Genomic DNA, 15,038 nt, shown 5'->3' on the forward strand with positions numbered 1-15,038 from the left:
GGTGTGCCTACGAGCATGCTTAGCAGTGTTTTATAGCTACTCGAAGAGTAGCCACTACGATCATGCAACGGCAGAACATTCGTAAATCATCTTTCCACCTAATCCCTTCCACGCTTTCATCCAAGCTCCAACCATCCAGTACAGAGCTTTGATTGTAATCTAAACGATATTTCTTCTCGGCCATCATCGCATCTACCACTTCAGATGGTGAGGGGCCTACCTCGAAATCCAACCAAGACGATTTTCCTTTGAATAATAGAGCACCGATCACATACTTGCTATGTGGCCTGGAATCCTTTGGTGCAACATAGTCTTGATTACCATTGTGTTTTGAAATGAGATCATCTTTTTTGGCATTCTGGGACTTGTCTTTTGGCGAATCACCATTTTTCGCCCCTTCAGTTTCTGCAACTGATTTCATCCATGGCCTTGTTTTTAGGGTTTTCATCAACTATTTTACTTCTTTCTTCAATTATAGGACCACCCTTTTCAATCTTGCGAAAGTTAAGAGGACCCTTTGCTGAAGATTGAATCGCTCAACGCTGAACTTCCCTTGCCTTTCTTACCCTTTAGTTTTGACTTCTTTCTATGCTCAGCCTCGCTAATAACTGGACTTGCTTTCCCTCTCTTGAAATACCGAGAATTGAACTTTCTTAAACTCCTTTTTTACCCGCCAAGACAACCACCGAGCCTTTTGGGGAACAACTGTCAACTGTCACGTCTTCCCTACGTTCACTTCTTGATCTACGCAATATAGGCTTCACATTAGAAGATGAGTTGTGCTTATTTCGATTTCCATTTTCGATCGAGCGAGTGAAGATTAGGTGGAAGCTCCACCATTGGATGATCAGTGATCACGATATCCGACTGCTGAACCACTGAGTTTTGTGTTTAAGCTTCTCGTAGTGCCACAATTATGTTGAGTATTCCCTGTGCGCGTCCTGATGCAAGACGTACCGAGTGTAGTCGAATATTAAACTAATATATAATACTGCTTCTCGATATGTGTTACGTATTTATACAATATTTTTAATTTAATTTGATCTATATTCAAATATTAGTACTATCATGATCCATTTTTATCTCACTGTGCTAAAAAAATTTCATGGTAATTTTTTTGATCATTTTCGTAACATCTTAGTAGGGATATTTTTGATTCAAACTCTACTTCATTCTGATGTAGAGCTATCTCGATGAATTATATTTCTTCTGGTGGATGTCGTTATTTGCTCTTAATTGGAACATTGTTTCTTCAAACTGTCTAAAATTTTTATTTTTGGTTTAGATTTATTAAAGAAAATTGTCGCAAATATCGCATTATGAAATCTAATAATAATAATAATAATAATAATAATAATAGAATATTGTTTTTATTGTCATAATATTTATTTATTTACAATTTTGGTATTTTACCAAATTCAATCTTCATCCATCATATTTGTTTTTTTATAATTTTAGTCGTTTATTCCAACGTGACATCGTTGTAGAGCCGTCGTATATAATATCATATCAATACCTCAATGAAAAAATGTAAAATTGTCAAAAATCAAAAATTAATGGATTAAGATTAAAATTTGATAATATAAAAAGACCAAAATCGTAAAATGAAATTTAAAACCAAAAATACAATTTTTTCTATTATAATAAAATCTACAAAGAAGGAAAGCCTTAAATAATAATAATAATAATCATCGTGTAGCTTTTACATGTTACATACTGCACAAACCAAACTCAAGCTCGATTTTCATTCAGCCACTTACGATCCAGAAACCATAATTTTACCGGAATTCACGAAGAGTTCTTCACATGATGCAGAAACAAAAATTTGAATAAATTACAAAAATAAAGAGCAAAAATTGCATCGTGTTCCTAGTCTAGCTATCTGCTTAATTGCATTTGAAGCGAAGGCAAGTCGAACTATCTTTACTTTTTTTTCCTGAATGCAACCTTCACGAATGTACAAGTTTCCCTTCTCACTGTTTTTTCCCTTGCGCCAAGCTAACACGTATAGCGCGCCCTTCGAGTTCCTGTCACATGTAGTAACAAAACGAAATGTCACCTGTAGAACTAAAGTAGAGGAGCTAAAATGCTACATGAAGTGCCTATTTTTCGACATACATGGCATGTGATTTGTCAATGATATTTCTATGAGCAAAGAGTTTGTGAAAAGAAATCAAAGGACAGAAGCTGTACCACTTCATTGAGAGCTTGAAGTGCGGCCTCCATCTCAGCTTTAGTCTCATAGCATACAAATCCATAGCCTCGAGATCTTCCAGTCTCGCCATCGTATAAAACTCTAGCTCCGACCACATTTCCATATTCTTGAAATGCCTGAGTCAAAATCTCGGAAGTGACAGACCATGACAAATTTCCCACAAAAAGTTTGTGTTCAGTTTCCGGATAAAGGGGTTCTTTCGGTTTTGGCTTGTCTGAGAAATTAACTCTCAAGGTCCTACCGTTGTATTCCTGTAACAAAACAGGATTTACAAGGTTGAGACGTCAGAAGAAATGTTCCAAAAAAAACATGTTCCAAATCAAGAGTGGTTAATTCTTACACTTCCGTCGAGCATTTGAATGACCTTGTTGCATTCCTCGATGGTACTCATGGTCACAAATGCAAATCCCCTGCTTCTACCCGTGTTCCTGTCGTAAAGAACCTAGAAAGTTGGAAAAATTAGTGATTTTCATCTTTTCCTGCAGGGATTCGGGTGGGAGAAAGGGAAGAAAAAGGCCACTACTCATGGGCATGAAGGCATTTACTAGATAATGATTGAACGACTTAAAATTCTTTGCAAGGGACAACTTATAAAGTTGGATTCTCTTGGCACGCTCTGCAAATAATCATCAAACCGAGATAGGCTAGCTAGACGATAGATCAAGCTACTTTTCGAGAAGTTAAATTACTGGCTTGAAACTTATCGTTCTTGGCATAATCTTCAAGTAACTCACATTGGCTAGCAAGTCAACAAATCAAGCTACTTCTCCCATTGCTCCAAACTATTAAATATAAAATTAAGAATGTCTAAAAAAGTGCAATAAAAAATCCTTCAATCAAACACATTCAACCACTTGAAAAGATCAAGCGCCAAGTCTCTAACTCTCACCACCGTAAAGAAAATTTGATGTCCATAAGATTCGAGTGATCCATGACGATCGAGCTTATCAGAGGTATTTTTAATATGCCCACAAAATGATTTTTGGCTCATCTTGCAAAGTTTCAAAGATACATTTTTGGCAAGTGAAAAGTATCACCTCAATAAGCTCCGGGCTTGCATGTTCTTGAATGATCCCAGCAAGCTGGGCGCTATCGATATTATAAGGCAAGTTCCCGAAGTAGAGCTTGGTGTTCACATCTCCACTCTCTCCAGCCACCCCATCACGCGGCACCTCGTCCTCCGCCAACTCTTCCACCGGCGCAGCCACAGCCGCCTCTTCTTGCGCTACGGCAGCCGCCAACCGCGGGATCTTCCACTTACCAACGGGTTGGTTTGATTCATTTCCAAGAAAACACGATACTGACGCAGATTGCAATATTCTTGCGTACGAAATCTTGATTTTTTTATGATCATTTGGCCAGACTTTCAAGCCCAGGCATTTCAAGCTCTGCACAGATGTGGAAAACGAAGAAGCCACTGCGGCAGCTGCCATTGATAAGGTAGCTTGATTTGATCTGGAGGAGGAAATAGTGGAGTTTTCTGGGTGCTTTTTCCCCCCAAGAAACTAGACTAGAGGTGGATTGTGGATGCAAAAGAAAAATAGAAGAGGGAAGTGTAGATTGTCGTGCTTATGTGGAGAGATTGTGTCCAATGACAATGAAGGATAAGGTTTCGTGTACTGGCACTTGGACGCTAAACCAAACACCACTCCAGATAATTCTTTTCATGCTTAATACTTAATTAAACACCCGAAGAAGAAGGGTACTGGAAAAAATAAAATAAAAAATAAAAAAAAAATTTTGGGAGACGATCTCACGAATATTTATCTTGAGACGGGTCAACTCTATCGATATTCACAATAAAAAGTAAAACTCTTAGCATAAAAAGTAATATTTTTTCATTGATAACTCAAATAAGATATTTGCCTCACAAAATACGACCCGTAAGATCGTTTCACACAAATTTTGACCTAAAAAAATTTTCATAACCCTAAAACTGTAAACTTAAACCCCTATCTGAATTTTTAATATACAACATTAATTTTTTTATTCTTTAAAAAAATAATTAAATAAAATTCAAAAAAACATAATAATAATATTTTAATTACATAATAAAAAAATATTGCATAAATAGGATATTGTGTTTCGTGAGTTTAAATATTTAAATTTAGGAGTCTAATTGTCTAAATTATTAGTTACTTCATAAATAAATCAGCTGTTCAAAAAATTCAAATATTTCACAAAATAAATATTACACGATAAAAATTTATCACAAAGTAAGTTTTAAGCTTTGAAAGATATCAATTTCCTATATCATAAATGAAATGTCTCAGAAAATATCAAATTTAAACTCTATACAAAAATAAGGTTAGGCTTGGTCTAAAATTTTTAAAAAAAAAGAAAAAAGAAAAAAAAAAGTCAGGGATGTTTGCTTTATGAAAAATATATTGGTTGGATCAGCGGGTTTGGGCTAATGGATGACCTAATTCTTTATTTAACTCGACCCAAGCCCAACCCAATTTTTTTCAAGTTAGATTTTGGGTTTAATTTGATTTGATCTCAACCCTAAAACCCCAACCAGAACTAGATATTTTTCGTCTTAGGTTCATTTTGACATCCTCAACCAATTTTAAGATGGAAAATAAGTGGATAAGTTAACTGATCCAATAACTTAGTAATAGAACAAATTCGCTTTATAAATTATTAATTAAGATGTGATTATTGTTAGTAGGTCTTGAGTTATTTTTAAAAAAAAATTATTATTTTTTGAATTTTTATATGTTTTTTATACTAAAATGTGACATGTATTAATTAATATTATTTAATGAAGATAAAAACATACGTATAAATTCACAATTCAAAGTCTTATATTTATAATAATAATAATAGATCAATAAATGGTGACTAAACTTCAGTTTATTAAATATGTATTTCTTATTATTATTTTAAATTTCAGTAAAGATATATATATTTTAAAAATAGAATTTAAATTTTATTCCAAAAAAATAAAGATAAATTTCACTTTAATGTCAAAAAATAGAGGCTAAATTTTATTTTTCTTCAGTAGATGAAAAAGACAAATAAAATAATCTGCATTAATGAATATTATTTAATGAACATGTAATAGATATTTGATCGAATTCATGCCAATGTTTGACATACCTAAAAGTTAACTAGGGAGGAGAAAAACATAGAACATGCAACCAGAGATAGGGAAGCTTTTCCTTAAAAGCAGCAAAACCTTGGAGAAAATAAAGAATAATTATTCCAGACAAGGACAGAAAACAAAGAACAATTCACATGGCAAATGGGATGAAAAAAGCCAAAATCTTTTGATTCTTCTTGTTCTCCAATGCCCTCCACAAAATACTACATTTTGCTCCTACATCTCTCTTTCAACTAGTCACCAAAATTTATATGGCAACATCCCTAAATTTGCACTAATAATAACATGAGTTCATATCCCTAATTTTCCTCAACTCCCCAAAAAAAGGCAGAGATAAAGTCACCTAAAAAAACATGATAATCTAGTTTGTGTAGCATTTTCAAAAAAGAAACAATAGCTCCACTCCAAATATAGCCATCCCTCTCACAAGTTACACTTGCTCTCAGTGATCTGCACAGATTCAAACATAACTTATGTAACTGCAAAGTATTTAAAAAGCACAAGATTTTCAAAAGAGAGCAACGGGCTTTTATCCTTTACTCACCACCTTTTCTCTTTGCTAAACCTCTTGCAAACAGCAAGCAAATTACCAAAAACCCAATTCCGGCCGCCCCTCCTAATATTATAGCCAGAGTCTTCCCTGTATTTGGACTTGACCCTGTCATCATTCAAAAAACAACTTGCATTAGTATATTCTTAACACACTTTCAATCACCAATAATATAGAGAAATATGGCCAAGATGTTCAAACGAGACAAATATCTTAATCATCCTCGTTTACACATGAAAGTTACTGTTTAAATTATTAATATCATGGTTGGGAGACTGCTAACAAATCAAAGTTCCATTGAGCAAAAAAAAAAAAGAGAAATACGGTACTTAGCAAAGCAAATTATCAATACCTGATGAAGGAGAGGTATATGAAGAAGAAGAGGAAGATTTTTTAGGGACTCCATTTGGATAATAACTATAACTAATGAAGCATTTCTGGAGATAGATTTGGCCAGAAATGGAGCTTCCACACTCGACCTGAGCTCTCTGGACAGCATTTTGCACACAGCTCACGCAATCAGAAGCTCCAACATCACCTTCACACTGCCCCACTGCAAAAACAGATTCATAACTTGCTGTGTAAAAACCATCGCTACTACTAATCATGCCATTTTCAAGTGAAGATAAAGCAGTGTCCCTCCTCTCCTCAAATCCAGCCCCTCCGATATTTGTTGCGCTACAACTCTTGTACAACATTTGCATCCCAGAAACTTGTTGGAACCCCGCAACCTCGTACAGAATGTAGCACCCAGAAAGCTGAACTCTTGCCGCAATAACCTTGCCACAGAGCTTGTCTGTAAGTACAGGCAAGCCGCTTATACAGTTGTAGCAATCAACATTTGACAAGTCGCCTCTGCATTGGAAAAGGCCGTTGATTGTCGACTGAGTAGTGCCAGCGGTAGTCTTGAAAAACTTGGCCTTAAAGGATTGCGCAATGAGGGTGCCATAAAGGGATGAGATTGCTTGTGAATAAACCCCAGACGGATCTGATAAAGGCTGATTTGCACAACCCTTGTACACTAAGGTGGTGTAATCATTAGCAGATTTTGATGGTGGGGTGAGCTCAAAAATGGCTAAAATGAGCAGAAAAGGGCGGAAGAAAGAGAGTGGATTCATGGGAAAATCCATTGGTGGAATCTTGATGGGATTAAATCATGGGCTCTTCTTGTTTCTTTAAGAGTGTATAAAAGATAAGACTTTGGTAGATGCTTTTGACTAGAAGAGAGAAGAGATTAGGCAAGATTTACAGGCTTCCATTTCTTTGCCTCTCTGGAGAAAAAAAGTGCGGTTCTTTGGGGTTTTGCTATCAACTGCTTTCAGAGGTTATGGTGGTGTTCGCCTATCTATGGATTTGAACTGAAGAAGACAACAGAGGACCATCTTTTCTCCCTTCACAAACTGTCAAATTGTTAAATTACATCCTCAAAAAAAAAAAATTGTAAGATTACATTTTTTTTTTAAAAAAAGCTAAATTACCATTTTCCAATTAAAAAAGTAGTTAAATTACCTCGTTTAATGATTTGTAATTTGATATTGTTACACGGGAAGCTAACTTGATTTGGTCATTTGAATCTAATTGCTGTCAGGTTGGATGCCAAATAAAATATTGATTACCAAATATATATTACACTAGCAATGATCACGTGCATCATTAATAATAAAAAATATAATAACGAGATTTAGATAATTTTTAAAATCATTTGAATAACATCTTGTTTATGAGTATTTATTAATCTAAATATATCAAAACAAAATAAATAAATAAAAATACATGATAAATCAAATATATTCACTTATTTATATAACATTTTTCAATTTGTATGATTATAACATAATGACAGCTCTCTCAAATTAACAAAGATATTTTTCATCCAAATATAATTCACAATGGAAAACAATAAAAATAAAATTAAGAGAATAGTAAATTTTACTAAAACCAAAACCACAATGTATTTAAATGGAGTGCATATAGTGATTGTCAAATAAAATTCTCTTAATTAACTAAATTATCATAATGATGTTAAAATAAAACCCCTAAACTTGTTATTAAGTTAAATATCAATTGTGTTTTTGCTAACTTTTAACTCCTTGCGAATTTTGTTTAACTTTCTCCTTTTTTAAATAGATATTACACATCAACTCAAATATTTTAAACGATATAGTAGCTCAATTGTCATGATTTGATCGATGTATCCAACAAGGACAATTATTGCACTCCAACAATATCAATAATTACACTAATTGCAATCTATGAGAATCGAGCTCATGACTTTGACTCTTATATATACCAATTATAGGATCATGCATTTGCCGTTTTACAAAAAGTTATAACTGGGGTAACGATGAAACGTTAACTACAATCTTTTAAAATCGTAAAACAACTCAAACGTCACATTTCGATTGTTATACATTATATAAACAATTATTGCACCTAACAAATGTGATATGGTTGTTATTTTACATTCTAAAAATCATTTTTCTAAATCAAATTTATTCTCACTAATCAAATAATTTCATCGAACACAAAGTAGTTTTAATTACTAATAATAATTTAAACACAAATATTAATTGTTAAGGTGACCACTCTATGTCCTCACATATGCTTCATTAAGTTGCAATTATATTAATAATGCACAATGAATTGGTAAACATAAGTTAATTAATTTAATATATGAGTAATATTAAATAACAATTTTGTTATTTTGAAATGTGAAAAATAGTTTTTATGTCTATAAATTCATCATATATAATGATAAATTAATTAATTAAAAGAGAAAAAATTATTTTTTATGTATGTAATTTCATCATATACAATTAGAAATTAATTAATTAATAAGTTGAAAAGAACAAACAAGATAACAAATCAATATATTATATATGATGATTTCGTAATAGAATAATGATGATATAATCATACTTTGTATTATGATGTTTAGAACACAATTGAAAATTGATAACAAAATATATAATAATAGAAACTTTAATTTTAAAAACATTATTATCTAAAATATTATCATAATACATAATGAATCATAAGTGAAATCACTAAATTATTGAGTAACTATTTATTTAATTAGTACTTAAATCAATTTATTGGAATTTGTAAAAAAATTAGCATTTCTTATCATCTATATAAAAATATCAAGAGCTTCATAAATTCTTTGATATTAATTAAAAAAATTAATTTAAGTACATAAAAAAATTCTTAAGTTCCAAAAAAAATTATTTTATAATAATATAATATACTTGTAATAGTCTAAGAAAGTTGGAAATATATATTAGAGTTGAAGAGTTCACAAAAATTTATTATCAGAAATATTAAACATTTTATTAGAAGTTTTAAATTTTTCGTCTTCCTTATCAGCTATATAAAAATATCAAGAGTTCACAAATTTATAGACATTAATTAGTAAAAATAACTTAAATTAAATATATAAAATTTATAAAAAATAATATAACGTATTTATGATAGTACGAAAAAATTGAAAAATATAGTTGAAGAACTCACAAATTTTATTAGTTATATTTTAAAAATTAAAGCGACTTACATCCATATATGGTACAAAGTTTTCTACCCCGCAATTAGAGGTACAAATAGCAAAACAACAATTAAAAATAATTTATTAAAGAAATAATTTGAGAAAAGTATTGCAAAATTGCAATCATAGAATAATTTTAGTTAAAAAATATTTTTACAAATAATCTTTAACATATTTCAAGATCTACAAAATATATTATGCTTATTAGTTCATATTTTAAAATCAATTTGTTATAAAAGTGGCGTATTTATATGTAAAATAAATATTAAATATTCATTAGCAACCATGAAGAAATACACAAATTTTAGTACTAAAAAAAAATCATGGGTAAATTGATAAGTTCAATATGCATTAATATCCAAAAGTATTTAAGATAGACAATAAATTATAAAAGAAATCATTTAAGAAACTATTGATTTAATTTGCTAAATTAAATAAATAATGGTATATTAGAAAATTCACAAATAAAAGTCATATATTTATATGTATGTTAGATTCTTTTGCAGGGAGTAAAGATGGTGTGAGAAAACAAAGAGCATCTCTTATTTCAAAGACAAGAGAAACAAGATTTATTAACACCAACTATTAATCCTTGTCTTCAATTAGTATTAAGTGTTTTAATTGATAAGATCAAGAGGTAATTTTATTTTTTATATTGGAAGATCAGTCTCTTTGTATATGGTTGATTACATTAATCTATCTATTGACTATATCAAGAGTGATGATAATAGTGGCAAAAGTTGGTCTAGACTAATTTGTTATTTGATACTTATCAAATTTTGATAATTATCACATCATCTTCGGGCGATCATGTCAAATGTTGATAAATATCATCCCGCATCAAATATATTTATACATTATATAAAAGTCGATATTATATTGTTTCACTACAAATTATATTATGAAAAAAATTTAAAATGATTGTATAAACATGCAACACGTATACCGACACATTGATTTCTAAAAACAAGAAGATGAAACATGAAAGTTCTCAATGGAACATGAGAAGATCATATATAGTGCCTTTTGAAGCAAATATAATGCTAGACTGTTAATTTGTAATTCTTTTGTTGTCAAATCTATATATATACCTGTAAAAGTGTGGATAGTAGAAAAGTTTTCTCATTGTGAACGGACATTATTACCCTTCACATGTTTACTTATTTTCATTATTAGGTAACATATGTGGTAATTTCACATTTAGTCCATTAATTAATAATTAATACTAATTAGCCATATTTTATGACTAATTTCACATTTAGTCCATTAATTAATAATTAATACTAATTAACCATATTTTATGATTATTATTTTGTGCTTTTGACTTTCTTCTCCATGTTCTTAAATATTTGAACTAATTTTAAATAAACATACTATTAAATTTACTTAATATTAATATCAATTATTTTTTTCATTTTAATAATTTTCGTTCTAAATTTAATATTGATAAATAAAAAACAAAAAAATTAAAATAATCATTATTATTTTTAAACTAAATAAAACGAATTGAATTGAAAATAAAATTATATTTAATCAAAATTTTAAATTTATTTTGTCAAACTATTAATTTCTAAATGCATGAACAAATATAATATTTTATAAACCTAAATTTAATTGTGAATTTAAATAATATTAATCAAAAAAGTTAATAGATTTGAATCAAAAGTACATATAAACGTGTGGACGAAGAATCGTTCCTCCACATATATTGGATGATATGATACTAGAAAAATATTGTTGTGCAATTGCTAAAATGAGAAAGAAATATGTAGAAAATCAATCAATTTTTTCATTAGTTTTTTTTTATTGTTTTTAATTAACAAAAAAAAGGAAAAATTTGAAAAAGTTAGGCACAATATAAATCTAATGTATTGATAACATTTTAATCATAATCAATTGAATTGGAAAATATTATTATATTTAAGTCATTATATTTTATTCTAATTCAAATTTGGTAACTTTTTAATATCCAATATATATAGAATTCATCAGTAGTGTACATGATTCTATTTTTCAAACGATAATAAGAAAAAAATCTTAAAATATAAATATATAGTGAAAACGAATTCAAATTTTCTGTTAATAGCTTCTTTTTCAATTGTGAAATGACATAATTATCATTTACATGCTTACTAATTTTCATTATTAAGTAACATATGTGGTAGTTTCACATTTAGTCTATTAATTAATAATTAATACTAATTAACCACATTTTATGGTTATGATTTTGTGATTTCGACATTCTTCACTTATGTTTCTTTCATTCTAATAATATTTAAGTAAGTCATATTTCATTTAAAAAATTTATTTCATTATATATACACATATAAATGTGTGGATGATAGAAAATTTTTCTAATTGTTGTAAATAAAGTTGAGTTATATTCATATTTTAATTTATATGTAGCAAATAAGTCATCTCCATGTTTTTAAATGTTTGAGCTATTTTTTTTAAAAAACATACTATTAAATTTACTTAATATTAATATCAATTATTTTTTCCATTTTAATAACTTTCTTGGACTTTCATTTAAATTCTAAATTAAATTAATCATGTTATTTATTTTTCTATTTCACTATCATTTGAATTCATTCAATGAATTATTAAAAATAAAATAGATACTTTATCATTAGTCCTTCATATATATAATTTTTTGAAGTTTTTTTTAACTCTATTTCACTATCATTTGAATTCATTCAATGAATTATTAAAAATAAATTTTAATATAATTATATTTTAAAAAAAACTTCAAAATATTATATATATGAAGGACTCATGATAAAGTATCTGAATGCTTTGAACAAAGAGTCATTCAAATAAATTCTAAATTAAATATTGACAAACGAAAAAATAAAAAATTAAAATAATCATATTACTTTTAAATTAAATAAAACAATTTGAATTGAAAATAAAATTATATTTAATCAAAATTTTAAATTTATTTTGTCAAATAATTAATTTCTAAATGCATGAACAAATATAATATATTATAAATCTAAATTTAATTGTGAATTTGAATAATATTAATAAAAAATTAATAAATTTGAATAAGAAGTACCTATAAAAGTGTGGACAAATGAATCGTTCATCCACATACATCGGATGATATGATGCTAGAAAAATATTGTTGTACAATTGCTAAAATGAGAAATAAATATGTAGAAAATCAATCAATTTTTTCATTAGTTTTTTCCCCACTAATTTTGATAATAAATAAAATTAATTGAATGATTAATTGTTTTAATGAATCTCATAGATTTTATTTTATTTGAGTTTCCTCATATTTATATATTATCAAATAGTAATCAATCATAACAATAATGTCGTGGCATTTTATTTGTATTTGTAGAGTTATTTATATACAAGTAAATAATGACAATTATATTGACAAAAAGGTAAGCACGCTTTAAATTAAAAAAAATCAATAAACACTTAATTTGAAAAAAATTAAAATTTGAGCTTATTCACAAATGCTATCACAATTGATATTTTTTCAGCTTATTTTTCTAAAAAAAAATCAATGAAAAAAAAAGTAGAGTCAAATGGTACATAGATAAAATTATTATGAAATTGTTTTAAAAATGACATAAATGAGTCAAAAAAGAGTAAGAGCAAGATATTCCTACAAATAATTATTAGTATAATGTTAACATGCTAAAATGTTTTCTTTCACTCTTGTATTGATTAATTAATTAAAATATATTCATATAATTCTATTTACACTCTTATATTGCTTAATCAATTCAAATCCTTTCACATAATTGTAGTTGTATTGTTATTTTAGTTCAATTTAGTATTTAATCTGATAGATCATTATTCCAAATTCTTATAATTTGTTTTGATCTATCTTTTTCCGAACGAAATGTTGTTTGATGAATTTGATCACGTTATGCAAAGATTAAAAATATTTTTAATATTAATTTATTTTTTTTAATTATTTAGAATATAGGTTCACGTGCAGATGCAGGTGTTTTTCGCTGGCACATGTAAATCTTTCCACGGTAATTTGCTTTTATTTTCCACGAATATCGTATTTAGTGACAAGGAGAGGGAACAGTGATCGCGGTTCCATCTTTCCTGTGATTCCTTCCTTTCTTCATCTTTCTTCGCCCCACTGATTTTCTCCTCTCCTATCAAACTTTCTCAATTCACGACTTGATGAGCATTCCTTCAGGGCTGGTATGAAGCTTTGAATTTTGAAATTTTTTTGTGCATTGCCTTTTCCTCACAAAAAAAAAAAAAAAAAAAAAACCAAGAACATACAAGAGTAAAAGAAGAAATATTTGAAAAAAAAAGTATGCTTGCTATAAAGGACGGGATCACAGAGAAGCTTTCCAGACTGTTCTCTGATTCACCATCGTCTCAAACGACCGATCAAGAGAGGTACCATTTTCGTGGGATTCTGTTCTATGCATGCACGCGATCTCTGAAGTGATTTTGAGCCTTTTTAGGAATAAGGGATTCAGGAATTTCGATATTTGTATTTGATCTGTTGATAAAGTTAGGATCTTTGAGTTTGAGGTCCCAATGTTGTTCTGGTGGATAATTTATTTTGCATATTGTTGACGATGCTACTTCCGTAACTTTTCATTTGATCTCGTTCTAACTACTAATAGAATAGATTTGATATAATGTTGCTGGCTGGAAATTGATTTACTTTGATAACTGAAGCGTTCTTGAATCCAGCTGAATGAAGCAAATTGTTCTGGAACCGGGCTAGGTGCTTGTTACCGTTTTCTGGACAATTTTGTTGGTTTGACTAATCATTTTGCGCAGTTCAAATGGGGTTTTGATGTCTAATTTCCTGATGAGAATGTTTGATGGTCAGATCTGGTGGGAGATGTAAATAACTTAATTGTAGAGTATGCAACTTTAATATGCTCTTAAGAACCTAAATTTTTTTTAGGAAAAAGCGTTTCTCGTAGTGAATTATTCTGTGATGGAGTGGCTGTAATCTTGAGATTTCCAGATAGAAAATGTGATTGACGAAGTTATAGTATTACCACTGAATATTGAGAGAAACAGAGAAAACTAGTTTCCAAGGTGAAGGAAAGAAAGTGAAAACAGCTACTCTTCTCAAAATCTTGACGAGTATATCCCTAAATTGCATTGTGAGATTTTTGTTTTTATATTTGGATTTGAAGGTGCTTACTCAGATAATGTCCAGAAACTGTAACTGCGCCCATGATTGCTTATTACTTGGCCTTTACTCGTTGATTCCTCTGCCTTTACTTGATTCTTCTGATGTTTACTTTGTAGTGATGTAACCTTAAACTTTTTTTTGGATTTGCAGCTGTGGGGTTTCACACGCATCTCAATACCTCCATTGAAGCTAGATGTCGGACATTGTCTTATTTTTTACTTAGCTAAATTATTGATGGTTCTATTCGTTTTTTTTTCCTTCTATTTTCTGAAATGTGTTGAAGAAGTTACTTTCAGCCTAGGAAGATAAACGCATATATAGATCGCATTGGCTCATAGATTCGAATGCAATATTTGTTCACTTCTATCATAAATTACATTACACCTGCCCAAAAGAACAAGGATCGGTTTTATCCATATCCAATGTTTGTACAATTGTCATATGTGCCTAGGAAGGCACATTTTGAAGAAATCAACTAATAAA

The 15,038-nt window shown here is 29.3% G+C and overlaps 2 protein-coding genes across 2 annotated transcripts; both read right to left on the reverse strand.

Moving 5' to 3' along the window:
- Positions 1–1,651: 1,651 nt before the first annotated feature.
- LOC142527094 (28 kDa ribonucleoprotein, chloroplastic-like) lies at positions 1,652–3,788 on the reverse strand. Its single transcript, XM_075631807.1, has 4 exons — positions 3,253–3,788; positions 2,556–2,657; positions 2,194–2,466; positions 1,652–2,027 (listed from the first exon to the last, which is right to left on the reverse strand). The coding sequence occupies exons 1-4, from the start codon at positions 3,646–3,648 to the stop codon at positions 1,974–1,976; spliced, it is 825 nt and encodes a 274-aa protein (XP_075487922.1). The 5' UTR covers positions 3,649–3,788; the 3' UTR covers positions 1,652–1,973.
- A 1,683-nt stretch (positions 3,789–5,471) lies between these two features.
- LOC142526772 (plasmodesmata-located protein 2-like) lies at positions 5,472–7,317 on the reverse strand. The gene is made up of 3 exons (XM_075631349.1): positions 6,224–7,317; positions 5,866–5,979; positions 5,472–5,771 (listed from the first exon to the last, which is right to left on the reverse strand). Exons 1-3 carry the CDS (start codon positions 6,999–7,001, stop codon positions 5,764–5,766), a joined length of 900 nt encoding a protein of 299 aa, XP_075487464.1. The 5' UTR covers positions 7,002–7,317; the 3' UTR covers positions 5,472–5,763.
- Between the last annotated feature and the right edge of the window lie 7,721 nt (positions 7,318–15,038).

This window comes from Primulina tabacum, chromosome 15 (assembly GCF_025594145.1).
Source record: "Primulina tabacum isolate GXHZ01 chromosome 15, ASM2559414v2, whole genome shotgun sequence".
Classification (NCBI taxonomy): Eukaryota; Viridiplantae; Streptophyta; class Magnoliopsida; order Lamiales; family Gesneriaceae; genus Primulina; species Primulina tabacum.

Excerpts from the sequence above, each read along its gene's own strand:
- LOC142527094 (XM_075631807.1), bottom strand. The coding sequence starts at position 3,648 with ATGGCAGCTGCCGCAGTGGCTTCTTCGTTTTCCACATCTGTGCAGAGC. Across the intron at positions 2,467-2,555 it reads TTCAAATGCTCGACGGAAGT|GAATACAACGGTAGGACCTT; the intron begins GTAAGAATTAAC and ends GTTTTGTTACAG. Across the intron at positions 2,028-2,193 it reads TTCAAGCTCTCAATGAAGTG|GAACTCGAAGGGCGCGCTAT; the intron begins GTACAGCTTCTG and ends TACATGTGACAG.
- LOC142526772 (XM_075631349.1), bottom strand. The coding sequence starts at position 7,001 with ATGGATTTTCCCATGAATCCACTCTCTTTCTTCCGCCCTTTTCTGCTC. Across the intron at positions 5,980-6,223 it reads ATATACCTCTCCTTCATCAG|GGTCAAGTCCAAATACAGGG; the intron begins GTATTGATAATT and ends GAATGATGACAG.